General features: G+C 48.1%; 1 protein-coding gene across 4 annotated transcripts; it reads left to right on the top strand.

The window, feature by feature from the left end:
• The first annotated feature begins 4441 nt into the window (after window positions 1-4441).
• Window positions 4442-27839, top strand: STMN4 (stathmin 4). Of its 4 annotated transcripts, XM_086416532.1 has the most exons (8): window positions 4442-4495; window positions 19907-19985; window positions 21337-21432; window positions 22114-22194; window positions 22700-22908; window positions 23826-24017; window positions 24712-24765; window positions 27602-27839. In XM_086416532.1, exons 2-7 carry the CDS (start codon window positions 19973-19975, stop codon window positions 24730-24732), a joined length of 612 nt encoding a protein of 203 aa, XP_086272658.1. In that variant the 5' UTR covers window positions 4442-4495; window positions 19907-19972; the 3' UTR covers window positions 24733-24765; window positions 27602-27839. The 4 variants fall into 4 exon arrangements, with proteins under 4 accessions (XP_086272658.1, XP_086272660.1, XP_086272657.1 ...); XM_086416534.1 differs by lacking the exon at window positions 22114-22194; XM_086416531.1 differs by lacking the exon at window positions 24712-24765.

Here is a 27839-nt window from a genome sequence, read left to right as displayed (position 1 = left end):
GGGTCCTGAAGGCAGCTTCGAGTTGGCCCTACAGTAGAAACACCGCTGTGACAGGCAAGATCCCTTTGGGAATAGGACACACTCCTCTGTGCCTTAGGGCTGTACGTATGTGTTGCCGGTGAGTCACTGAGCAGGATGCCTTGGGGCCCCTGGCTTCTGGACAATCAATCATCTGTGCTGCTGCTTCTTTCTACACTTCCAATCAAAAGGAGGATGCAGGAGTTCCCTGGCAGTCTGGGATTCCAGTGCAGGGGGTGTGAATCTGATCCCTGGCTGGGGAACTAAGATCTCACTTGCTGTGCTGTGCAGCCAAAAAGAGAAAAAGAAAAAACAAAAACCCAGGAGGATGCAAAGCCCAGGGGACTTGGGCATCATGCAGAGTGAAGCCACAGATCTGTGCATTGTTAGCCCAGTCCCCTGGACCAATGTTCAGCAACTGCATTTTGATGGATTGGTCACAGTCATTTATCCCAACCCCAGCAGACCCAGCAGGTCCTGGGATATCCTCTGCCCGCACATCTTTCTCAGCGAAACTCAGGGAAGTGCTGGTGCTGTGAGAAACCTGTAGCCCACTGCCCTCTTTTCCATCTCTTCCTTGGTCACCACCCAGCCCTCTGAACCTCCCAGGTTTGACCTTGCCCCTGTTTCTCCTCACCCTTTATCCTTTGGAATTGAGGCTTGACCCATTTTCTTACAAAACTCCAGACCGTGTTTTTCTCTTTAGTCTACCACCGTGTTGCCCTATGCCACCTCAAGGAAGCAGCCCTGGTGAGACAGGAAAGGGGCAGGGCACAGCCTTTAAAAGAATGATGTAGCTTGAGGACCCTACGTAAATGGATTAGAACCACCTAAGTCCAAGATGGTGGACAAGTCAACTTCACACATTGTAACACATCAGCAAGCTAAACGACACATCCACAGACACCATGAACATGAAGGTCAAAAGTGGGCATGACCCAATTCCTGGAAATCCCCATCCCTTCCCTAAAATAGCTGTTATACCCTTCCCGCTCATTAGACTATGAAATTTCCCACTTCTTTAAAAACTGACAACCCCATTCCCTGGTGACTCTCTGGCCTTGCAAGATGGCCCACACTCTGTCTGCGGACTGTGTTTCCCCCCAAATGAAGCTTTCTCTTTACCATGGCTTGCTCTTGAATTCTTCCCTGTACAAAGCCAAGACCCACACTTGGCAGTGGTCCCAGGGACTGAGATGTGGCCTGGGATGTGACCATCCTCTCATGCCCCACACTTTCCTGCAACACTGGGACTCTCCCTTCCAGGAAGGCTCCGGGGACGGGGGGGGGGGGGGCGGTTCTGCCCACCTCCCTCTTCCCAATATTATTTTCCCTCCCCCTTACCAGCTAGGCTGTCTGCAAGTTACCTTTCCTAGCTGACTCTGCTTCCTTTATGAATGGGGTCCCTTTTTAGTGGGTCTCTTTCTCACAAGGCTGATGTGAGATTGATGGATTCCGTTATATCAGGGGTTGTGATGGTATAACGAAAGGGAAATTCGTGTTTAAATGGGCACAAATTTTCAATTTCTGGAGATGCATGGCAGCACATCATTGTAATTATACTTATATATCCCATCACGTCTTAGTACTCAAACCGTAGTTAGATAATTCTAGAAATGGGCAGCCCTTCCTTTTCCTGTCCCTGTCTTGATCTCTGCTCTCAGATCCTGATAACCTGTCCTCCACCCTCTGGTCCCAGTCCCACCCTCTTATCAGTCACTCAAGGGGACTCACAGAGCGCCCCTCTTACCCAGCAGTGGAGGACCGCTCCCTGACTGCTATCACCATGGCAACTCACTGTGTCCTCCTTCCTCCCCACCCCCCATTTTCCAGTGCTGCTGGCAGATTTATGGAGTTCCAGACTTCTCGGGGCTGGCAGGGAAGAGGAAAGAGGCTGAGGGAAAAGGGAGGCTCCCTTGACTGCAAAGGCAGCTGGCCACGAAGCTCAGGTTGGCTTGGGTCCCTGATCCCAGCCTGGTATTCAGTGTTCCCTCTGTTGTCCCCACACATTGTAGAAACCACTTGGGGATCCCTAGGCACCCCCAATTCCCTCTGAGAAAGGGCCAGCATGGGACCCTAGGGTGGGGGGTTAGTGGCACATGGCTGGCATGGTAAGCATGTGGTTCAAACAGAAGATGGGTCTTCTGCTCTTGCAGCATGGTGGGGCAGGGGCTGGGGGATTACCTGATTGAACCAGGGGCAATGAGTTTTGCAAATGCCAAAGGCTGTCAGGGGCATTGGTTATTCAGCCATTCCCAATGTGGTTGGCCAGAGTGGGGCAGCCTAAGGAATACTCACCCCTGCTGACGTGAAGTAGGGAGTTTGGAGATATATTTCCGCATGGGACCCCCTGGAGGACAACACAGGGACAGTGGGCATGAGATGCCAACCAGTTGGGGAGTGCAGCCTGGTGGGGGTCAGCACCAGACCCTGAGAACCTACCTTTTCCCCAGCCCACCTGTAGAATGAACACACCCATGTCTTATACATGCAGGACCTGCAACGTGCAGATAAACTCTCACTGGTGCTCTTATAGTTAGAAGAAATCATTTCAAGGCATGAGCTGAATTTAAGGTAACTTAAAATTTTTTTTTAATTTATTCATTTTGGCTGTGCTAGGTCTTTGTTGTTGTATGGGCTTTTCTCTAGTTGCAGAGAGCTTGGACTACTCTACTCACTAGTTGCGGTGTGTGGGCTTCTCATTGCGGTGAATTCTCTTGTTGCAGAGCACAGGCTCTAGAGTGCATGGGCTTCAGTACTTGCAGCATGTGGGCTCAGTCGTTGCGGTTCCCAGGCTCTAGAGCATACGTTCAGTCATTGTGGCACACGAGCTTAGTAGCTCCACAGCATGTGGGATCTTCCAGGATCAAGGATCGAACCCATGTCTCCAGCATTGGGAGGTGGATGCCTTACCACTGAGCCAACAGGGACACCCTCAAGGTAACCATCTGTCATGATGTGTATTCTTAGTCAGCAGGGCTGTGGTAGTGGCAGGTGAGAGCCCATGAACATGATGGTGGTTGAACAAACCCTCCTCTGAAAGGTTTCCCAAATGTGGTGGAATTGAGACCCAGGCTACAACCTGGATGAACCTTGAGGATGTTCTGCTGAGTGAAGTAAGCCAGACACAGAAGGACAAATACTGTATGATTCCACCTACATGAGGTAATAGATGAGGTAATGAATTTACTAGAATAGGTGAATTCATTGAGACAAAAAATAGATTCGAGGGTATGGGAGGTTGTGGGGGGGAGGGGGAGTTAGTGTCTCATGGAGGCAGCATTTCAGCTCAGGAAGGTGAAAAGGATCTAAAGATAGGGGGTGATGGTAACACAGCCTTGGGAATGTGCTTAATGCCACTGAACCGTACACGTAAAAATGGTCAAAATGGTAAATTTTAGGTTATGTGTATTTTACCACAATAGCAGAAGTCACCTCCCCCGTCCAAAAGGGGGTGGTGAGGTGAGGCTGAGTGGAGGATTGGCCTGTCCCTGCCATGGGGCGTGGGGGTGCAGGGCTCATTTGAGGCTTTGACGGGGAGCAGTGTTCTGTGCCCCTAACTGCCTCACTCTGCCACCTCCAGCCGCCTGTGGTGTTGAGAAGGCTGTGTCCCGGCGCCCTGCCCCTGATTGCTGAAGCCACCGTGGATGCCCCGTCACCTCCCTGTGGGGTTCCACCTCATTTGGGAAACCCCAGGGTGGTGACCACCCTCAGCATCAGTCACGTCTCCCTCCCTCTGGAAGGCACAGGTATGTGAGGTGGGCTGTGAGGACCCACCAGTGCTGGCCAAGTGGCTACAGCAAATGTGTGGCCCACATGCCAGCCAGCTGGCAAGAAGGTGGCTCTGCTCTCCTAGGACCCCCATGTTGCTCCCACACCAGCTCGAGGGCCTGGGGTGCCGGCAGCCCCTCCTTGCCTTCTGACTCACTGTTCAAACCCACCAGCCCTTCTGAAAGAGCCGGAAACAGGCACGAAGCCCTCCAGGGAGCTATTTTTAGGGTTCATCTGTTCTTTTTGATTTCTCCTCTAGATTCTATATTCTCCCACCCCCAGATCAGAAAAAGCTAAAGATTCTGGAAACCAGTCATCAGTCCCTCTGTCCAGGTGCTCTTCCTTTGCTGGGCAGCTCAGTTTGCAAGCTGGGCCCTCACCCCCACCTTCCCGTACCACTCCTTCTCTTTCTTCTTCCCCAACCTCACCCTCTGGTTCCCCAGCTCCAGAGGCAGTGCAGAAGGCAAGCTATTTGTCTGACATCATCTTCTACTCCCTGGTCTGCTAAGAGTTACTCACTCAGGCAATCCCTGTTCAGCCAGAGGAGACTGTCCAATTGCCAAGCAACCCACTGTTGGCCAATCACAGAGCTCAGAGGTGATGTCATGGTGAGAGCTGAGCAGTGGTGCTGATGTGGAGAGAAGCCCAGGGTACCACTAATTGAGGGAGTGAAGAAGGCAGCAGCTCGCTTCTAACTGGACTGCAGGTAAGTAGAAATGGAATGCAAATTATTTGAAGCTTTACATACAAAAGAAAAGAAAAACAGCAGCTGTAGAGAGGAGAAGCGAGGAGTCTGGTATCTATTGTGTTGCCTTTTGGTTTCATTCAATTCAACTTTGCCAAATCCTGGGGGCAATGGGGTGAGGCAAAAAGGATGGTGCCTGGCAAAGGGGCAAGGGTGGGCTCTAGGAGTCTCTTCTATTCTGGACCTCAGGGGACAGAGGATGGGTGGGAATTGCCAGAGCTTCTTACAGATCAGCCATCCACAATGAGTTCTTTCTGCATAAAAATGTTTTGTTGCTGAGGGAGAAGGGTTTTATTCAGAGTCTGGCTTTCCCTGGATCATCTCTGGCCCCCCAGAGCCCTTACGAACTGAAAGCAGACCTGTGGTTTACATTTCCTTTCTCAGCCACAGTTATTCTGTCTCCCTTGCCCATTGGCAGCCTCCTTTGCTTTCTCCTCAGTCTGTACTGGGTTGCTTTTTTCTCTTGGTTCTAATAATACAATGAGCTCACCATCTCTTCTCGCCCCGCCCCGCCCCTGAGGTCAACCTGGTCCTACCTAGGCAGGGACAGATGGCTGTGAGGCTGCAATCTGTGGGAACCCACACCTGCCACACCCTGTTCTCTGCCTGTAGCCTCAACCAGGGCGCGACACCTCCCCAGCCCCAGTGCTCAGCCCACTGCCTTCACCAGGAGTTTAGGCATTGTCCCCACCTCATCCTCGGGGACACAGGGTTTTGACAGCCAGCGGCCAGCTGTGTCCCTGCGTGGCATGCTGCCTTTATTTTATTCCTCTTGGAAGGTATGGTCAGTTGTGGAGGAGTCTCATTGTCCTGAAAAGGTCAGGACCCCCTAGGGCAGCACAGAAATATACCAATAGCACCTGTCCAAATGCCTGGAGAAGGGCCCCAGAGGCTAGAATAGTGGTGGTGGGGGAGAGGCAGCCAGCAGTGACCTGTGGGGTGGGTGGGAGGTTGAGGGTGGATGTGGGGGAATCTAGTCTCCACCAAGGCTGAGGCTCCCTCAAGGGGCGGAAGCCTCTCCTACAGGCAGGAGTCAGGGTGCCAGCGGGGGATGAGATCATCCTTCAGACTAGGGGATAATCCTAGTGCTGGAGCTAGCAGAGAGGACAGGTCTAATCGACAGTTCCACCGCAGGGAGGTAGAGTCGCCCGGAGACCCTGCCCCACTTTCAGGGCCAGCCAGACCTGCGGTGCCTCGGCTCTCCCACGCCCCTACCTTGCCTCTGGGAAGACCTGTCATTTTCCCTGAAGCCCACTTCTCATCCATAGTGCTGGAGCACCTGTCAGCAAGTCCCAGCCCATCTGGGATCCCTGGCTCCACCCAGGCTGCTCTGGGAACAGGTTTGAAATGGGCAAGAATCCTTAACTGCTGAAGGTTCTGCCACAGAGCAAAGGAGAGAATGAGTCCCCCATCACCGGAGGCATCCAAGCCAAAGTCGGATGACCACCCAGCAGGGTAGCTATAGAGGAGATTTCTGCATTGTCTTGGAGATTGGTCTGGATCAGTGTTTTTCAAACTGCAGACTGAGACCTGTTTGTGGATTTTGAAATCAATTTTGTGGGTTGTGACCTGTTATTTTCTTTTTTCAGATAAAATGGGATAAAATAGAGTAGGAAAAAAGTAAAAATTCATCCCATACAGTAGTGTTTTCCTATACCATTTTTAGTTGCATATTCTCAGTTATGTTAAATATAAATATATTATTATGTTTATAAATAATTTAATAAAATTCATAAGCAGATATGAATATATTTATGTTTATATTTCAGTTATATATATGTGTATGTATATACATATACATAGATATATACATATGTGTGTGTATATATATGTAAATACATATATATGTCAGTATCATGGCATATATATATATTGGATCATGATATAAAATGTGGTTCTTTATTGTGGATTCCAGTAAGAAAAAGGATTGAGAAAAACTGGCCTAAATAACCTCTTACCACTTTTTCTAACTATAAGACTGTAAACCTTTGGATAACTCTTACTAGACTACGAAGTTCATTTAAAATTTTAAAAAATTCTTGATTGTGGTAAAATACACATAATGTGAAATTTACCATTTTAGCCATTTTTAAGTGTTCAGCCAGTGATATGAAATACTTTCACATTGTTGTGTAACCATCGCCACCATCTCCAGAACTTTTTTCATTTTCCCAAACTGAAACTGTCCTCACTAAACAGTAACTCCCCATTCTTTCCACCCCACCCCTGGCAGCTCCCCTTGTACTTTCATTATTGTGACTCTGAGTACTTTAGGTCCCCCATCAAAGTGGAATCCTACAGTAGTTATCTTTTTATGACTGGTTCATTTCACTTAGCAGAGTGTCTTCAAGGTTCATCGCTATTGTGGACTGTGAGCTTCCTACAAGAAGAACTGTTTTATTCATTAGTGCTCCAGGTACAAAATAAGTGCCCAAACTCCAAGTGTTGCTTTAAGTGGAAAACTATATCTCTTTAGGGAGAGACGATTCTAAATGACCCATCAAAGACAGAGAAGTCTGGTGTAACATGGTCCCCTCTGAGCAGACTATGGAACAGATACTATGCTGATGGGTAGTGGGAGTGTCTTTTATTTCTGGCTTCATATCTAGATTTCACTGTGGCTCAATCATAGACATTCTAGGGACAAGTGAGGTTAGCTGTCTTCTCTTGTCCAACTAGGTCGTTTTAACCACACTTTCCCTGTGGGACAGACGTGAGCTGACTGGCAAGATTTAAAATAGAGCAATAAAGACATAAGCTGAGATCCAGTGAGCGAGGTCCTGGAACAGAAAAGAGAGACAATGGCAAAGAAGGAGCATAAGAGAGAGCTAGAGAGAAAGTGCCTACATGAAACCAACCATATAGAATGGGAAAATTCAGATCTTTGGGGTTCTTGGTTTTAAATCATTGAATATTTTTTAAAAAGTCAAGATCAGAAACAAAGAAAGGCTTCATTTTTCCTGAATTCGTAAGATCCTCTCTCCAGATCCCCTTGATATTTTTATATTATTTCCCACTTACCTGGAGACTATCGTTTGGAGATACAGAGATACAGAATTCCCAGAGATTTTGAAATCCTGAGTAGGTGGACATTTTGGAGGGTGGGGTGGGAGGAGAAGAGAAATTTGGAGGAAAATTCTAAAACATGCCGTGTGTGATGGCCTGTAGGGAACCAGACTCTCTCCCTTCCCATCTCACCTCCCCTCTTTTTTGGCTTGGGAAATAAACATGCATCATATATAACTTAATTTACTTTTAAAATTAGAATTTGCTGTATTTAGAGATGTGGTAGTCTTGGGAAAAGGTTACTTTTTGTCCTTTTCTTTGAGGGAAGAGTGAGAACCAAAAAAAAAAAAAAATGTTCCTTGACATTTTAAAAAGCATTTTTGAGATTTGTACATTTTCAGTCCCACGAGGAAGACAAGGATACACACAAATAAAGGTATTGGGTTGGCTAAAAAGTTTGTGCGGATTTTTCCATCACATCTGGCTAAAAATCCGAATAAACGTTTTGGCCAACACAATACACCATGCCTGCATCCCGATACACAACGATTCTGCTTCCCCAGTAGAACTCACTGGTTTTTTCTATCATTGCAGACTGATCATTGTGTGTCCACTCTTTTAGGGTCCTGCTTTTAGCGGTGGGTGGTGGGCAGAAGCCAGACTGAACAGATCAGAAGGGGTAGGAATCTGGGGGTGGTGGCCTAATTTATGACAGGGCACAGGTGACCTGAGAGCTCAGAGAACAAAGTAGTGAGTGTGAATCCTGAGAAAGGAGCTAAGTGCAGACTCTGTGTTGAAAGACCCAGCGGGGTGGGGGTTGGGCAGAGTGCAGTGTTCCAGTGGGTCATTTGGGTATGGGGGCCCAGAAATCCAGACTGGGTAGAGAGCGTGGTTCAGACTGTGTGTGTGTGAACAGGTGGACCGACTATCTACTGATTGCACAAACCAACTGGGCTGTTGATCCCACAGTAGGACTGTCTGTTTCCTACACCTGCCACCAAACCAGATAGCAAGGACTCAACAAGGATTCCATGAACCCCTCCTGGAAAAGAATTACTCCAGCATAGTCTAGATAATCAGAGTTTTATCACATTAAAGGACTCAAGTACAAAAAAGATGGGGTATTGATAATGACCACCAAGAAAGAAAACGCTAGAATTTAGAGTCATTGCCTAGTTATAATCAACATGCTCATAAAGGTGAATGCAAATGTTAAACATCTGGAGGCCAGGGAATATATATATATATATATATATACATCATCGTATTTCTCCTTAGTACCTCGCCTTGTGCTTATAGTAAATATTTCTCCAAAAGTATTTGTTGAATGAATAATGTAAGAAAGAAATCAATAATGATACTCTAGAACTGAAAATCCAAGTCACTATGACGAAAGTCAGGTTTGTAGGGAAAGGAAGTAAAAGTGTGCTAAAGCTCTTATCTCCTAAAGAAAATCATTAGATACTATTCTATTCGTCTAATGAAATTACATGCATTCCTCATTTTATTGCGCTTCACAGATATTGCAGTTTTTACAGGCTGAAGGTTTGTGGCGACCCTATGTTGTCAGATGATGGATAACCATCATTTTTTAACAATAAAGTATCTTTTAGACAAAATGCTACTGCACATTTAGTAGACTCTAGTATAGATAAACATACCTTTTATACCTACCAGGAAACCAAAAAATTCATCTGACTTGTTTTATTGCAACATTTGCTTTATTGTGGTGGTCTTCAGTTGATCCTGCTATGTCTCCAAGGTCTGCCTGTGGACATAAATGATTTTAACTTCAAGATAAAATCAAGATGTAAAACTTACAAAGCATCGGAGAAGAATGAAAGAACAGAGAAACAGGAGTAATATTGCAAAAGAGAAGAGTCTCCCTCTCATGTAGCTAGACGTGGGGCCAGAAACCAGGCTCTGCCCCTCCTACGTAGTCTTGGGAACAACACTGGACCTCTTGGGTCCTCTGTCTTCTTTTTGAACACAGATGTTAACCAGACACACTGTAAGATCTCCATGGCTCCTCCCATTTATGGGCACAGAACTTGACCCCTGGAAGTGTTCACAAATCTATTGCTTGTTCTCTGCTGACAGTGAAAATGATTTAATTGATTGACTTGGTAGGTCATGTGTGTTCATTTTAACAGGGACTTTCTGAAGCAATGCGTAACGCAAAAGAGGGCTCAGTGCTGAGACTAAGGTACTTGTGGTTGGGAGGGAGAGTTGGGACAGGCAAGCTTTTGTGTGCCCTTCAAACACATGCCCCAGGCAATCATTCATCTTCCTTATGTTAACACTTGGCCTCGAGTCTCAGGAAGTACCATGGAACTGTGATGTTGGGCTGACCAAAAGTTCATTCAGCACTATCCATAACATCTTATGGGAAAATCTGAATGAACCTTTTGGCCAACCCAATATAAGAAGACTTTGATAAATCCCATTTTTATGGGATCCCATAAATCCCATCTTTGTGATTTTCGACTTATATGACTTTAGGCAAATCAAGTCACCTTCCTGAATTGATCATCTGTAAAGTGGGTTTAATAGAATAGAATAGAATTTAATTCTCTCTAAATTCTATTGGATAGAATTCAGAGAGAATGAAAGGATAAAAGTGATGATAATGATGTAAAAATAATAGACATAAATAGAAAACTAGAAGGAAATACCAACAGCAAAGAGTAGCAAAATGCCAGAGATTTGTTTCCTTTTCTCTGTCACACAGATGATCTGAAATGTATTAATATGTTTGTAATTAAAACATTATCAGTAAAAGGAATATATATATATATATATACACATACACACACATATGAAAGTGCCTGGCAAGCTGTAGAACACTATGAAACATTCCTGTTGTGACTAGGAGTAAGATCACAGGGATTTGCTCTATGTGCTGATGCTTCCAAAGGCTTTGACCCCAGGATGTGACACAGAGCTGGGTCCCAGTTCCTTGTTCTCCATCCAGCAGCCCTTCACCGAAGCCCATGCCCCTGACTTGTGTGTGTGTGTGTTTCTAAGCTTAAAAAAATTTTTTTATTGGATTATAGTTGCTTTACAATGTTTTGTTAGTTTCTGCTGTATAGCAAACTGAGTCAGCTATACGTGTATACATATATCCCCTCTTTTTTGGATTTCCTTCCCATTCAGGTCACCATAGAACATTGGGTAGAGTTCCCTAAGTATACAGCAGGTTCTCATTAGTTATCTATTTTATACATAGTACCGTGAGTGTATATGTGTCAATTCCTCCATGTGCCTGATTCATACTTCTAGTATGTTGATTCTCCTGTATCTATTGAATGGAAAATAAAACTAGCCCCCAAAGCACCATCACAGTGGATTATTTGGGGCTGTCTGTTTTCCAGACTTCATTTTGCTCCTCTGGCTTGCCGACAACAAGGAGGGGCCCCTCAGCCTTAGGCCATCAGAGCTCTGCATTTGCCAGCAGGTGATGTCTCCTTGTTTCCTAGAAGCACTGTTTCTAGTAAATGAAGCTGCATTTCTCAGCCTGCTAGGGACAGTCTGGAGGTTATTCTTGGCCAGGGCTCCCACCATTTCTTCCCCTTGGAGCCTCAGAAGCAGACCCAAGCAGGTGCTGATCAGACACTCGTCAGTTCCCCAAATCACTTAAATCACAGGTTGCACATACACGGACAGGCAGGGCCCACTGAACCACACCAAGGACTTGAGCATCCAGGGATTTTGGTATCCACAGGTATCCTGGAACAGATTCCCCCATGGATCCGGAGGAATGACTATATTCTGCTTTGTCTAGTGTCTCTCTGCAAGTCTCAACCCACCATTCTTGGCCCATACCCTAATACCTATTCTTTCTTCCTTTATAACATGGTCCTTATTATTGCTAGAGATTTGCCCAAGGCTAGCAGAAACTTCTGAGACTCTAAATTCACACCCAGGGGACCCATTCATTTTTTTCCTTATTGAAAACCCTTGTGGTTATTTTGGGACCTGGCTGAGGGCTTGGCATGGAATTAAATATTCAACAAATATTGTGGAAAGAATGAAAACCACAATCATGAAAAAATAATTTATCTCTTCTTTTAAAGAAAACCCAGATGAGACACATGACTGCCAATCAGAGCCTTTGGATCAACATGAAATAACCAGGTTTACTGTACGGACATGATATGATTCCATGACATTTAGGCAGCTTGTGCAGTGTATTTCAGGTTAATGTTATAATTTCAACAGGACTTTAAAAAATACTGGTAATTGGCACAAATCAAAAGAGCCAGCTTCCTCTACTGCTTGTGGGTAAAGGAACTGGGTCAGAACTCAGAGCTTCTACAGCATGATTCTATGAGTTCTTTTACTGTCTCTGAACACTCTTTCCAGGGGCCACTCTATTCAAACCATTTGGATGCACATTAGCTTTTTTTCCTCTGGAAAATAGTCTACAGGGGATTTGACACATCCTGATGGCATTTTCTGGGCAGAGCTTGCAGTGACAAATAAAATGCTTGTTCACTCGGATCATATGGATGGTCAGAGATGCCTCCGGAGGTCAGGCATGCATCCAGTAAATGGCCATATGGCATCTGAGAGCTGGATGCTCTTCTGTATTGGCTCTTGGCTATTGATTGCTTTATAGAAAGCCTGAGGGCACGAGTCACAATTTCTGGTCTTGTAAAAAATGTCCTTCAGCATCCCTATCACCATCAGTGGCTCTGGTGGAACCCCCACGTCTCCCCCCGCCCACCCCGCCACCTTGTGGGATGTTCCTGTTGTGTGGGAGGAGAGAAGGAAAAGCACTGACTCTGGAATTCAGAGGTTTGGTTCCATCTCTGCCACCAACTCAGTGTGGCGTCTAGAAACCCAGTCCCCAGGGAGGAACACACTGGCGTTATGGAAGGGACAGTCGTTGGTTGTGTGGGATCGTTGTGTGCCATGAAGGACGTTTAGGCTACCTGGTACCACAGGGATGCCTGTAGCACCTCCAGTCAAACAGTCCTCCAAAAGTCATATGTATTTCCCAGGAGTGAGGTTGCCCCTAGTTGAGAATCCCTTAGTTAGTGATGGCCAGTTCTTCCTTCCCTGACATTTTCATGGTCTTGGGGGAACTGGAGGCTCTGATCTCTTCATTTTCATTTTTTCCTCCCACCAAGAGATCCCTCCTCTGTCAATAGCCTTGATTCTAGATCTTCATGGTCAGCTGCCCTACCCCCAACCAAGATTTCCTCCTTCTGTGTCTTCTAATGACCTAGACCTCAGCTCGGTGGGATTACCGCTAACTGATTAATTTTATCAATTGTGCTAATGGTTCAATCCATCAACAAAAATGTGTAAATGCTTGCTTTTCCATACACAGATTCTTAGATGCTGGAGCTGGACTAAGAGTAGGGAGCAGTTTGCAAAGGGGAAAACAGTGTCGCATGGGATGCAAACAGTCCAGGGTTTAGCTCATTTAGGCAGGCCCTCATCCCTTTGGGCCTCACCTCAGCTCCTAGTCTTCTTCTCCCAGCAGTATAATCTAAAGAGAGAGATGGGTTTTAGACTGAAAAGTCCAGCCTTGCCCCTTACTACCGGTAGGACTTAGTGTACTTAACCTGACTCTGTTGAGCTCCAATTTCCTCATTATAAAAGGACCTCAGAAAATAAAACTGAGATAATGCCTATGATTTTTCTGGTACCAAGGAGGTGCCCAAGAAGTGGTAGTTATTATTATTGCAATGATCCTCAGCATCACCATTTTTCCTCTTTTTTGTTTGTATTCAAAAGATGCCAGTGGCTTCCTACTGAATAGAAGATAAAGTACCTTTCCCTGGTCTGGAGGTCTGATCTTCCTATTCCTATTCTAGCAACTGGTCCCAATGCATCCTTCATGCAGCCCAGTGGGTCTTCTCTGTTTCACCGGTAAACCCAGTCCACACACCCAGCACACAGGCGAGTTCTAGAGCCACTGCAAGACTAGAAGCCGGCAGAAGCCACATTGCATCATAACCCCATCACCCTCTCACCTTTGCCACCTGAAGCATGAGTCCTCTCGCCACTGGCTGAGCTTGATTGTACCTGACAGCAGAGGGGTTGGGCTGCCCAGGGAGGCCCTGCCTCTCCAAAAACCAGTCTGCACCCATCAGAAATGTGTGGGAGTGAGCACCAGGGGATGGGACAGGGGAGGCAGGGGCGATTGGGAGGCTATGGTCCTGAACTCTGGCTCTGGTTCTGTGGTTATCGGCTGAGTGATTGAGACATGTTCCCATTCTGTTGCGGCGGGCCCCTTTGAGCTTCTATTGCTAGATATGGTCAGTTTCCTAGTCTTCCTTAGGGGTAACTAAGGAAGGTTAGGGGCAACCCAAGGCCTGGAATTGGCCTCTGCCTTAATAGAAAACATGCAAGGACACTCTGGGAGGGCCAGAGCTGTGCCTCAGCAAGGGTTTTTGCCAGATGATGTTCTGATATCTGGTGTCTTGGATAGAATCTCCCACTGATGGGCCTGACTTCTTAGCTTTACCCCCTACTCTGGCCTCTATGATCTTTTAAACTTCACCTGCCTCCCTAAATTCCTAGCATTCTGTCCTCCCTGACCTTGGCAATAACACCCCTTATTGCCCCTCTCTGGTAGTCCCTGGTTAGGCCTGGTGGCCCCACTCCATTGCAGGTATTCTGCTGTGACTTGACAACCCAACCCACACTGTCAAGCCATTTGACAGATTCCACAGCACTGAGACAAGCTTGCAGGGCCCAGGTCTCTAAACTAATGCTGGTCTGTGGGCCTTTGGGTTCATGGGATGCACCCAGGAGAACGGCCTGGGCTGTTGGTGTTCAAGATGGGAGAACAGAGGACTGAGAGCTGCTTTGAAGGGCCTGAAGGTCAGGGGTTAGCATAACTAGATCTTTCTAGCTGTGAGTGTCCAATCTGGGTGTCACCCACAAGAAACTTGGACTACTCAGGCAGCAAGGCTGAGTGCTGAGGAGGGGGTGGGACCGGCCCACCACCCACATTGATGCCACAGGTTAGTTAGGGATACAGTCAGGCTCCCTGCTGTGGCCACCACTACCCAGGGACTCTGGACCACTTTGCATTGTTGGCCCTTGCAGAAGAATCTTCCCTCCCACCTCTCCCGCCTTCCGCCGCCACCCCCCACCCCGCCCCCGTTATATCCTTTCTTAGAACATTCTTTTGAGTCTTAAGTGCCATAGAAGTGACGTGACTATTGGCATGAAGATTTATAAGGGTACCATGTACCTCAGGTACACATACACAGGTCATCTTTTTTTTTTGGTGAGCTCCAGGACATTTGGGATCTTAGTTCCCCAAGCAGGGATCAAACCCATGATGCCTCCATTGGGAACCCAGAGTCTTAACCACTGGATCACCAGGGAAGTCCCAGAGATTATCCTGAGAACCAAATCAGACCATGTGAAAATACTGGTAGCTGAGATACAATGAACGAGTGAATCATGGATTTGAATGAATCCTGGCCCTGTTGCTTATCAAGTAGATTAGATTGCTTGGGCTACTGTAAGAAATGATCACAAACTTAGCGGCTGAACACAACAAAAATTCATCCTCGTGCCGTTCTGGCGTCCAGAAGTTCAGAAATGAAGATGTCAACAGGGTCTTACCCCGCCCAGAGACTTGGAGGAGGGTTCCCCCTGCCTCTTCCAGTTTCCAGTGCTCCAGGCCTTGCTTGGCTTGTGGCAGCATCACTCCAGCCTGTCTCCACCTTTCCAAGGTCTTCTCTCTGTGCATCTCTCCATGCATGTTTCTTATAAGGGCACTTGTACCACCTGGACAGACAGAATGATCTCATCTTGAGATCCAACTTACTTAAACGTGCAAAGAAGTCACATCCCCAAACTGCAAGGGTTAGGATGTGGACAGGTTTAGTTCGAGGACACCACTCAACGCACTACACTGAGTGACCTTGGTAATGCCATTTAGCCTCTCTGAGCTGCAATTCACACCTCTTTAAGACAGGGGTAGTAAGTCCTACATCACAAGGTTATGATGAAAATTAAAGTGAAAGCACTTGTCACATAGTAGATGCTCTATAAATACACATGGTTAATGATGCAGATTTCAACCCTGTGAAACTGAGAGCTCGCAACTGCAAGTCTCATGGGCATGAATACCTCTGCTCATCTTTTTAAAAAATTTCTTTTGTTTATTCACACTGCATGGCCTATGGGATCTTAGTTCCCCTACCAGGGATCGAATGAACCCTTGCCCCCTGCATTGAAAGCACAGAATCTTAACCACTAGACTACTGGGGAAGTTCCCTCTGCCCATCTCTAGGAGGTCTCCTCTTCCCTGCCCTGTCTTCTTTCTCTGCCTATCTGACCTGTACTTGATTCCTCCTGCAATTAAAACTCCTCACATAGTATCTTTCATTGATGTATACAGAGTGCCTAGTACGTAGTCTTCATTAAATCATATCCTGAGGTTAGACTGCCTTTCCCTGAGTCCCCAGGACCATGGAGGAAACAGTAGTTAGCATTCAGTCCTTCCACTGGCTATAAGACATGAGCTTTTTTTTTTTTTTCTTAATTTCTCTGCCACCCCCCCCACCCCTAGCTGCCTGCCGCCGTGGGTTCCGGGGCAGCAAGAGGAATCACTTCCGCTGGGTCACCAAGAGATGAGCTTTTAAGTCAGAAGATTTGAACCAGCTCTACACCAACTAGCTGTGTATCCTTAGCTAAGAATCTTAACATCTCTGAGCCCCAAGTTCTTCACCTAAAAGCGAAGCTGACAATGCCTGTCTTATCAGCCCAGCCAGCCTCCTGCAAAGATCGACTGGGATAATGTAGGCAACCAGGACTGTAATTAGTCACATGCTCCATGAGTGTAGGGTCTTAATTATCATTTTCAGTTCAAGCCAAGGGACATAGTCCCTGACTCTAGGTAGCCACACTCACAAAAAAAGCCCAGCTTGGTATCCTTCCTCAGGGTGTTGTACTTACTCTGCCTCCTCTTTCCTATTTGGACCCCCACTTTTAAAAACAAGTATCTATTTTTCTATTAAATTTTTTGTTTCGGCCTCACCCTGTGGCATGCAGGATCTTAACCAGAGATGGAACCTGCCTGCCCTGCCCCCTGCAGTGGAAGCTCAGAGTCTTAACCAGTGGACCGCTCTCACTTCTGATCCATTACCCAGGTTGAGGTCTGAGCCTGTGCGCTCTCCTGGAAAGGTCTCACTCCCTCTGCCAGTTGCCCCATCAAGCAGCCTGGTCATGAGTGGGAGATGGTGTGGAATGGAGCTCATGACCAGGGGGGTCGTTTCCGGGCACTCTGCCGGCATCTCTGCTCCGGGACTCACTGGTGCTGCCAGGATCAACTTGACTCCAAGGACAGAGGCCCATTGTGTTGTGTCGGGAGGGGCCCTGGCAGGGACCTCTGGCTCCAAAGCACAAGGAGAACACAGAGGCCCTGAGGGGAACAGAGCCCTTCAAGTCTGTTGACCTGGTTTCAAATCTCTGCACTTTTGCTTTCTAGCTGAGTGACCCTGAGCAAGTCACACAAACCCTCTGAGCCTCCATTTCCTCGTGTGCAGACGGGAATGACAGTCCTTACCTGTAGGTGTGTGATACCTGGTAGTGAGCTTGATGTAAAAGGCTGAGGAAAGGAAACTAATATTTATGAAATTCTCCCTTTTGCTGGATGCTTTTCTCATTTCATTTGGACAACTCTGTGCAGAATTAAGATGGGGAGAACAAGGTTAGATGTGTGACGTGACTAGTGATTGCTACAAGAGAGGTGAAGCCTGTGTCTGACCCCACACTGGTCCAGCCTTAAAGCCTTGGTGGAGCCTCTTGTTCCCATCCACTCCCCTGCCCATCTCCAGTCAGTACTGCTTCTGATCGCAGAAGGAAAACACCCCAGTAAGCAAGGAAAGGGGTTCTAAGTTGGTTCAGAGTCCCTTTCCTTCCTGGGGTGGCAGACAGTGAGCTCATGTCACCTTCTGCTGGCACAGTGACCACTGAGGATGACTGGGTTTGTCAGGGTTCTCCAGAGAGACAGACCAGTAGGCTACATATAGAAAGAGATGTATCATGAAGGACTGACTCATGCAGTTATGGAGGCTGAAAAGTCTCGCTATCAGCTGTCTGCAAGTTGGAGGCCTGGGAAGGCCAGTGGTATAATCCTGTGTGGGTGAGTGCTTAGTCGCCTCAGTCATTTCTGACTCTTTGTGACTCCACAGACTATAGCCCACCAGGCTACTCTGTCCATGAGATTCTTCAGGCAAGAATACTGGAGTGAACTGGTGTGCCCTCCTTCAGGGATCCCCAACCCAGGGATCAAACCCACATCTCTTATGTCTCCCGCATTGGCAAGTGGGTTCTTTACCACTAGTGCCATAGGGGAAACCCTGAGTAATCCTAGTCCAAGTCTAAAGGCCAAAGAACCAGGAGCTCCCATGCCTGAGGGCAGGAGAAGATGGATGTCCTAGCTCAAGCAAAGAAAATCCTCCCTTTCTCCACTGTTGTGTTCTACTCTGGCCCTCAACGAATTGGGTGACGCCCACTCAAACTGGGGACGGCCACCTTCTTTGCTCAGTCTCTCGACTCAAGCGCTCACCTCTTCCACAGACACCCTCACAGACACACCCAAGGATGTTGTTTACCAGCCATCTGGCCATCTCTCTTAGCCCAGTCAAGCTGACACAAGGATGAACCATCACAGCAACCAAGAATCGAGTGGTGCCCATGATGGTGGCTCACTGCTGGTTGTTCCTCACTCCATCAGATAGAAGGTTGCCTCCTATCTGTCCTCCAGACACGCTCCAGTCTGTTTCCTTCCTGCCTCTCGTTTCACCTCCTTCTTCACACTTTCTGGTCCAGCATCAATCAGCTTGGGACCCTCATAGCTTTCTCACCCTGACTCTCTCTTTTACTAAAAAAAATATGTATTCATTTGTTTGGCTATGCTGGATACCAGCTGCGGCATGCAGGATCTTCATGTGGGATCTAATTCCCTAACCAGAGATAGAACCCAGGCCCTCTGCACTGGGATTGCAGAAGTCTTAACCACTGGGCCACCAGGAAGTCTCCCTCACCCTGACTCTGGCATGTGCTGTTCCCCCAGAAGAACATCCTGCTTAATTTTGACTCATCATTTAAGACTCAGTACTGGTACTGCTAACACCAGGGGTCCTTTCTGGCTCACAGACCTCATGCAGAGTCTAAAGCCCCATCTCTGTAGTCCTGCAGTAATCCCCAATGCTGATTTCCATCTGTGCATGAATCACATGATGATCACATTAATATTCAATATTTGTCTCTTTTCATAGTCTAGGATTGACTTAAAGGGGGTCAAGCAGTGTTTAGGACAGTGGTTCTGGAGATGAGCAAAAGAGAGAGGGCAACTGAAGAGGTATTTTGTTGGATTTTTCTTTACATTTTCTAAAAGAAATTTATTTCATTTTATTATGACATTGTAGAATAACTATACTCTAACTATTCTTTTTTAAAAACTGGAGTATATTTGCTTTACAATGTTGTGTTGATTTCTGCTGTGCAACAAAGTGGATCAACTATATGTATACGTATATCCCCTACCTCTTGGACCTCCCCACCATGCCCACCCCCATCCCACCCCTCTAAGTCATCACAGAGCACCAGGCTGAGCTCCCTGCATTATACAGTAGGTTCCCACTATCTATCTGTTTTACACGTGGTTAGTGTATATATGTCAATTCTAATCTCCCAGTTCATCCCACCCTACCTCTCCCCACCTGTGTCCAAATGTCCATTCCCTACATACATGTCCGTTCCCTCCATCTGCAGCTCTATTTCTGCCCTTCATTAGATTCATCTGTACCAGATGAATCTTTCTGACTTACTTCACTCTGTATGACCAGCTCTAGGCCCATCAGTGTCTTTACAAATGACCCAGTTTCATTCCTTTTTACAGTTGATATTCCATTGTACACACGTACCACACTGAAGAGGTATTTGACATCCTCTGTCCACTGTCATATGGTCTGGACAGGAAGGTCCAGGGTGAGTGGACCTTCACAGAGTTATTTTGTGAATATGTCCCAGGTGATTCTGACTTAGGGTTGGTCTCTCACCTCAACCTTTGCCTTGGACCAGGTGACTGAGCCACACAAGGAAACAGATGAACATCTACTGATACATTCAGTTTGGGGAAACCCGTGTTTGAGGCTTGAGGGGTCTTGAGATTGGGAAGTCAATGATGAAACTCTTATTGTGCTTGGAAACTGAACTTGACTTGGGTGATGTGGAAGAGGTGGCTTGGTGTTTGGGGAAGGGAAATTCAGCCTGGAGGTGGGGGACAGATGATCCTGAAATTTCCTCCCTGGTTGTATAAAGACCTTCCTCATGCGAATAACCTGTCAACTAAAATGCTCTTAATTTTTGGATTTGTGACAGTGTCCTGAGCTGACATCAGACTTACCTTGACTTTCACTAGGACTCAGCTCTCATATTCCAGAAAACATGACCCTTGCTGGTAAGTACAAAAACCCATTTATGTTATGGGCGCCACAACACAGGGTATTTCTGTACACATGTGTTTGTACTTACATGTGCACAGAGAAGATAAAAGGTTGACAGGAAATGCACCTAAGGGTTAAAGAGATTATCTCTAGGTGGGAGGTGGGATCATAGCTGAGCTTTTCTTCCTTGTACTCATCTGAGTGTGTTTTTTGTTTTCTACAATGGCTATGTAATATTTTTGCAATTAATCCTGCTTTCAATTTGTAAGAGGAAATGAGGGGTGAGTTGCAGCAGTGGGGGTGGGGAAGGGACTGACAGGAGCACACACCAGGGCCTGGAGGAGTTGGGTTGGACTGGACTCAACATATCAGCTCCATGGACTTCCCTGGTGGTCCAGTGGTTAGGACTCCATGCTTCCACTTCTGAGGGCCCGGGTTTGAGCCCTTGTTGGGGAACTAAGATCCTCTAAGCCGAGTGGTGTGGGGAAAAAAAAAATCAGCTCTAAACGTGACATCCTGGTTTCCAAACCCTCTCCAGACACAGAGTGACCAGATAGGGGTGGGGGTATGTGTCCAGTCTTCACGGAGGGACACCAGCCCTTTTGGCTTTGACCACTGCATTGGGATGATCAGGGAAGGCTCACAGCCTAACCTTGTCACCCAGGGAAGGACACGATCACAGGAATGGTGGCGGCCTTCTTTGCCCTCACAGAAGTACTGCCAAGTACCTTGAGAATGGAGTGTGTGTTGCCTCTATCCTAGAGTGAAAGGAATGGAATATCCTGGGCACGTGGGGGGAAATAGAGAGAGGTCCAGGGTGCATGCTGGGGTGAGGGCACTGGTGCTTGGGGTCCATGTTGTTGCTGTTTAGTCGCTCAGTCGTGTCTGACTCTTTACGACCCCCAGGGACTGTAGCCCACCAGGCTCCTCTGTTCGTGGGATTTCCCAGGCAAGAATACTGAAGCAGGTTGCCATTTTCTTCTCCAGGGGATTTTCCCTGACCCAGGGGTCAAACCTGCATCTCCTGCAAGTCTCCTGCATTCTTTATCACTGAGACCTGGGAAGCCATTGGGGTCCATACCTGAGGGCATTTTTTGCGTTCAGTATCACAAAGGGAGATGATGCACTGGAGAGAGGATAGGGTCCTCTGGGAGCTCTGGCAGGCTCAGGTTCTCATAGGTGGGCAGAAGTGGGTCCAAATCATACATAGGGGTTCTAAAGAGAGCTGCTCAGGGCAGAAAGGGCTGTGTCACCGTGCAAGGGTCTGGGTGGTTTGGGTGCCTCTGTGGAGCCTGGTGACCCCCGGGGTCTGGTTTCTGAGTCTAGGAAGGGGGTCGCCCTCTTCACCTGTCCGTGTTTCCACAGCCTACAAGGAGAAGATGAAGGAGCTCCCGCTGGTGTCCTTGTTCTGCTCCTGCTTCCTGGCCGACCCCCTGAATAAGTCATCCTATAAATATGAAGGTACATGAGGGCCACCGCTGGGGGACTAAGGACCGAGGCTTCCTGTAGCTTGTCTCCAGGAGCCCAGTATACCCACCCTTGTTTCCCGAGATTCTGCCCTACGTCACATTTTATTTCACAGAGCCAGTAAAGTCACTGCAGCTGATTCTGGGGGGTCTACATGCAACACGATGGTGGGAGTGGGGCTGCAACCCGGGGAACCAGACACCAGCTGAGGGTCTGAGTCAGACCCTCTCAGAGTGCCCTTGATCTCGGCTTTTGTTCACTTGTGTGACAAACAAATGTGGTGGAAGATGCAGAGGCCAAGTAGACAGAGAGTCTGCCCTCAGGGACACCTAGCCTAGAAGAGGGACAGTCATGTGTCAATCACCAGACACCCTGGCCCATTGTCTCTTTAGTGAAGGGTCAAGAATGCTCTGAGCGAGTCCAGAGGTGGGAAGGGACTTCTGTGCTTTGGCCACCAAAGGAGTTTCTGGGATGGCCGTGTTGCCCGAGCCCTGTGACAGGTCCCAGGATACAGACAAGGAACATTGATTGGCCATGTCCTGATTGAGGGGGGTTGGTGGCTGGGGAAGCCAGGTCACCTCTTAATTTCCTGGGGCTTAAAAGGACGGTATGGGTTTGGTCTGGAAATGAGAGATGGGAATGCTCGGGTCACCTGAGATTGTTTTTTCTGTTTAGGCTGGTGTGGGAGACAGTGTAGGAGAAAAGATGAGAGCCAGCGGAGAGACAGTGCTGACTGGAGAGAAAGAAGAGAGCAGGGTAGGAGGGGGCGGGGGGAGAGGTCTGCAGGCCGAGCGTCAGATCTGTAGTGGAGTGAGGAGTGGACGGGCGGTGGGTGGTGATGTCTCCGTGTGTACCAATTTGAAAGTGAAAGTGTTAGTTGTGTTCAACTCTTTGAGACCCCACAGCTGTAGTCCATCAGGCTCCTCTGTCCACGGAATTTCCCAGGCAAGCCAGTTTGAGCAAGAGCCCAGCTAAAGGGGGACCCTTGTGGCAGAAGCAAAACAAAGGCAGTTGCTACAGCCATGATTAGAAATCCCCTGTCCTGGGGCTCCTGCTCTTAGAGCCAGAGACTCTCCAGTGGCTGCCCACTCCAGCTGCATCAGAACCCAGCAAGCTTGGGTGCTATGTTCAGGACAGACCCAGAACCCTGGCCTTTGGTCAGCCTTGGGGACCCTGGCCCTCCCTCATATGTGTGCATGCTATAGGGGGGCCCGTATGGTCTTCAAGGAGGGGTGAGCAGCCCCTTTTCTGTTCTCTGCAGCAGACACAGTGGACCTGAACTGGTGTGTCATTTCCGACATGGAAGTCATTGAGCTGAATAAATGCACTTCTGGTCAGTCCTTTGAAGTCATCCTGAAGCCACCCTCCTTTGATGGGGTGCCTGAGTTCAATGCCTCCCTCCCCAGACGGCGAGACCCATCACTGGAAGAAATCCAGAAGAAACTGGAAGCAGCTGAGGAGCGGAGGAAGGTAAGTGGCTCTCCTTTTCTTCCCCGGCAGGGCGTGATGGGGAGGAAGTTGAAGAAGACAGGTTCTGAGCTGAAGTCGGGTCACCACCAACCTGTAGATATGAAGGCAGCACCTCCAGATACCAGGAAGGGAATGAGACACTATGGAGAGAAACAAAGATATAAAAACCCCAGGTGTTTAGGAGCTTGCTTAGGGGAAGAAGATGCTATATTACATGCCTCCAAGGGGTGACCTTATAGTGACCTGGGCCAACACTAAGGATTTAAGGAAAGGCTGGACAATTAAGGAAAGGGGTCCTTAACTGGGAGAGGGGGAAGAAGGCCATGGCATGGTATATTGGGTTGGTCAAAAAGCTTGTTTGGGTTTTTGGTTAGTGCTTACGACAAGCCCAAAAGAATTTTTTGGCCAACCTGATACTTTCACCCCTTGGTGTGCCTTCCTTACTTTCTATGGATTCTTATGGTTCAACTCCGATGCTGTTTCTGTGTAAGCTTTCCTTCATCTTTGAAGCTGAAAATGATGATCACCCTTGAATTCCTATAGCACTTCATTTCTGCCTCTCAAGGCATACGTCACATGCTAGCCTGGGTTAGAGTTATTTATATATGATTTGTCTCTACTAGACTTTTTTTTTTCTTTCCCAAGCTGCTAGAATAGTGTCTGCTACACTGTATCTGATCACTTTTTTGTGAATGAACGAATGGATGGATAGATGGATGAATGATGGCAATGAGAAAAAGAGGACTGAGAGCCCAGTGGGAGAACCCAAGAAGCATCCTTGCTTCCTGCCAACAGGCCAGGGGCCCAGGCTCAGGGAGGTGTGCGCTCTGGGTGTGGAGCTCTTAAGTTATGATGGTAAAATCACACCCTGGCTTGCTCACCTGCAAGGGCCTCCTTTTCACTTCATGCTCCCATAGTACCAGGAAGCAGAGCTCCTGAAGCACCTGGCAGAGAAGCGAGAACACGAGCGGGAGGTGATCCAAAAAGCCATCGAGGAAAACAACAACTTCATCAAGATGGCAAAGGAAAAACTGGCCCAGAAGATGGAATCCAATAAGGAGAACCGGGAGGCCCACCTTGCTGCCATGTTGGAACGGCTGCAAGAGAAGGTAAGGGGTCTCGGATTGGAGAGGAGACTCCTAGGACTTGCTCTTCCTTCCACGGCAAGTACGATGGACATGCCTATCATTTCAGGGAGCAAGTAGCAAGGCAGGAGTGGCCACATTTCTCTTAGGTTAGATCCTTAGAGAGTTCCAAGGGATTACTTGGGAGGTGGCAGGCAAGAACTATAAACTGAGCCAAGAACCATGAACCAATGAACCAAAAACCATGAACTCCTTGGGGGGATGAATTGCCCAGCTACACAATTGAAATTTCTCATTGTCTGAGGGAGATTAGACCGCTTATCTTCCAGAGAAGCCTGCTGAATGCTTTTGTACATTCCTGGCTTCATCCTTAAATGCCCTGATTTGATTCAATGAAAGATGCTGACTTGAGCTCTTGGCTTGAGGCCAAGGGCATGACCAGCTGAGCTGCCCACTGAGCAGGAAACATGATCCTCTCCAAACCTCTTGATGTGGGCTGAGTGGGTCACCGGTGTCTCCAATATTCTGCCTTTTGTCAATAAACCTAACGATGTCACCCGAATATGAGAAACGTGAGAGACTGGGGTTGGTCCCGCGTGTCAGCAGAAGCACAGCCCATTCTGCTGAGAACACGCTGGCCTCGTTTCCTGAGTCCCAAGGCTGCCCCAGTTTCTCCTGCGGCTCCTGGGAGAGCTCCAGCTCTGTGTTTTATTTCCAGGCGCCGCCTGCCGCGCGGTGACTCCCGGGACCCGATCGGTGGCCTCATCCCATGGTGAGCAGCGTGGTCTCCGCTCCTTCCTGCCCATCCACCTAGACTCTCAGGCCCTTGGCACAACTACTAGAAAGATCTGGTTTCTTCACAGGGGATCTGGATGTTGTGTAGGCCCTGCAGCTGGCCAGCATGTGGCAACCCCCATCCACTCTCTTTCTCCATCCTTCGGGGGGCAACGAGCCCTCCATAAGTATCAGATGGGAGGGAAGTGTTCTGGGTCTGATTTCAGGCTTCCTCAGTTATTGAGAGATGGGTAGGAACAAACTCTTGCAGGAAAAAGAAATCAGAGACTGGGACAGGATGTGGCCTGGGCACTCAGGCTAAACCTGAGACAAATACTGAGGATAAAGCCATGATATGCAATTTGAAAGACTGCAAAACACTTTTATTTCATCATACCCCTATCCTCACAATGCGATGAGCAGGACGGGCATTATCCTTATTTTACCAGTAAGAATCCATGTCAGAGGAAGGTCCAGTGACTTGCCCAGCGTCACATAGCCACTAAGCAATGGAGCTGGGAACAGAACTGAGTTCTTTGACTATGAGTCTAGGTGGCTCTTTCTATGCTTGTTTCAGGAAGACCAGACCACAAGCATCCTGCCAGCTTTTTGTCAGACAGGGAGCCACTTGGAGGCCAAGGAAAGGGAGTCCAGAAACTAGGGATCCATCCAGTAAGCAGATATAGGGAATAGAGAGAGGTTCTGAGCTAGAGAGGCTGGGAAAGTCCAAGGTCTGGAGGAAGAGCTATGGGGGTGAGATAAGCCTCAAATGAGCACGATGTTAGAGCAGACGTGTGGGTGGGCCTCACTCCTCTGGGTTCCTGACCCCTCTTCACCTTTGCCCCTCGATGAAGACAGGAGGTAGGATGAGATAGGTGTGTGGTGTCTGCTGTGCTAGGCACCTATAACAATGCCTCTGCATCAGTACTTGCGTGAGTCACCAAGCGTCAGCACCAGACTTACCTGGTGTAAAGTTGAAAACTATAGGTACTTGGACCCTAACCCCAGACCCACCAATCCTGGCTCTCTAGGGATGGTGCCTGAGGACCTCAGTGATTTTTTTTCATATTAAATTTTTTTTATTAGAGTATAATTGCTTTACAATGTTGTATTAATTTCTGCTGTATAGCAAAATGAGTCAGCTATACGAACACATACAACCTGTCCCTCTTGAGTCTTCCTCCCACCGCCCCCCCATCTCACTCCTCTGGGTCATCACAGGGCACTGAGCTGAGCTCCCTGTGTCATACAGCAGCTTCTCACTAGCTATTTTACACATGGTGGTGCACATATGTCAGTGCTACTCTCCCAGTTCATCCCGCCCTCCACTCCACCCTCCCCTGTGTCCATGTAGGGCCTCAGTTTAATAAGCTTCTAAGATCATGCTGACATGTGGCAAGGTTGAGAACCACTGCCCTAGATGTACCATTCCCCATGCTTTCTTCAGGGCCATGGAAAGTTTTAGGGTCTCTCCAGGGACAGATCTGTAGTCTAAGGTACCTCCTGGGACCTTGGGCTGCCTCAGTGGGTCTTCCCCAGGCTGATTCATACCTGGATGTGAATGGATAGAAGGCTCTGGCAGAGACCCACTTTACTGAGCATCTATTATGTGCATGGTGCTAGATGAGGAACTGGAGATACTAATACAAAGAGGAAAAGGCATGCTCCCTGCCCACAAGGAGGACCCAGATGTCTTCATCATGATCAGGGATGGAAAGTAGACCATGAAAAGCCCTAGAGGTGAACCCCAAAATTACAGAATTCTAGAGGTAAAAGAGCCTCCTTTCCATTTGTTGTTTAGTGGCTAAGTCACATCTGATTCTTTGTGACCCCACAGACAGTAGCCTGCCAGGCTCCTCTGTCCGTAGAATTTTCCAGGCAAGAATACTGGTAGCCATTTCTTCCTCCAGGGGATCTTCCCAACCCAGGGATTGAAACCAGGTCTCCTGTATTGCAGGTGGATTCTTTACCACTGAGCCACAGTGATGTCTGTGGCCCTCCCTGAGCCTGATCAGTGAAGTGAGTTGGTCAAGGTCACACAGCTGATGGGCATTTGAAGTCAGAGCCCATTGTTTGGTTTGATGATGCTCAGAAACAAAGGGAGCTTCCCTGGTGGTTCAGACAGTAAAGAATCTGCCTGCAATGCAGGAGACCAGGGTTCAGTCCCTGGGTTGGGAAGGTCCCCTGGAGAAGAGAATGGCAACCTACTCCAGTATTCCTGCCTGAGAATTCATGGACAGAGGAGCCTGGCAGGGAAACAAAGAGTTGGACACCACTGAGTGACCAACAGTCACTTTCAAGAAACAAAAGAAGATTCTCTATCACACTTTGTGGAACTGGACATTTTCCAAAATCCTTTATTTGATTTATGCTTTACAAGCCCTTGTCTTTCATCCAGGGGCTTAAAACAACCTTCACTAAAGAGGTGGACCAGAAACACAAGGGCAGTCCAGTTGCCTGTGTGTAGGGGCCACCTGCGGTGAGTTCTCCTGAGCTACTCCTGGCATCAGGTCAAGCAGTGTAATCAGCCCCAAGATGGCCAGGTGAGGGTGGCAGAGGCTGATGGTCCCTGCCAGGTGGGTCCCCCAGGGAAGTTGTTCCCAGGTAACAAGCATCCTGGGGCCAGAGGCACCAGCAAGCTCCCTCACCTGTCTCCTGCCAGGCTCACCTGCCTCCTCTGGTCCCTTCTCAAGATGCCTTTGCAGACCCTGCGAGTCTCTTCCTGTGGTGGCCAGTGGTGACCACACTGTTTGCTTCGGCCCTCCAGCCCCTCGGTCTCCCTTTATCCCGGGGTAGTCGGTGTGACCCGATCTTTTCTCTCCCTTCCCTCCCAGGACAAGCACGCGGAGGAGGTGCGGAAAAACAAGGAGCTGAAGGAAGAGGCCTCGAGGTAAAGCCCAGAGGCAAAGAAGTTTCCAGAACGGCCAGACAGCTCCAGCAGCTCCGCAGTTCCGGAGGCAGCCTGGCCCATCGCTGGCTGCTCTCCCAGCACTGGGGTTTGGGGGGAGGGGGGTGGCCAGGGGCGTTTCCTCTGCTTTTGGTGTTTGTACATGTAAAGAATTGACCAGTGAA

Source organism: Bos grunniens, chromosome 8 (genome assembly GCF_055505025.1).
Source record: "Bos grunniens cultivar Pamir isolate PY7600 chromosome 8, Bosgru_T2T1.0, whole genome shotgun sequence".
NCBI classification, from domain to species: domain Eukaryota; kingdom Metazoa; phylum Chordata; class Mammalia; order Artiodactyla; family Bovidae; genus Bos; species Bos grunniens.
Note: the sequence above shows the minus strand (reverse complement) of the source record. Positions and strands in the feature narration are given on the sequence as shown.

Coding starts and splice junctions, on each gene's coding strand:
- STMN4 (XM_086416531.1), top strand. Junction 21,433..22,113: donor GTCATCCTATAAATATGAAG/GTACATGAGGGC, acceptor TTTTCTGTTTAG/GCTGGTGTGGGAGACAGTGT. Junction 22,195..22,699: donor GAGAGAAAGAAGAGAGCAGG/GTAGGAGGGGGC, acceptor TGTTCTCTGCAG/CAGACACAGTGGACCTGAAC.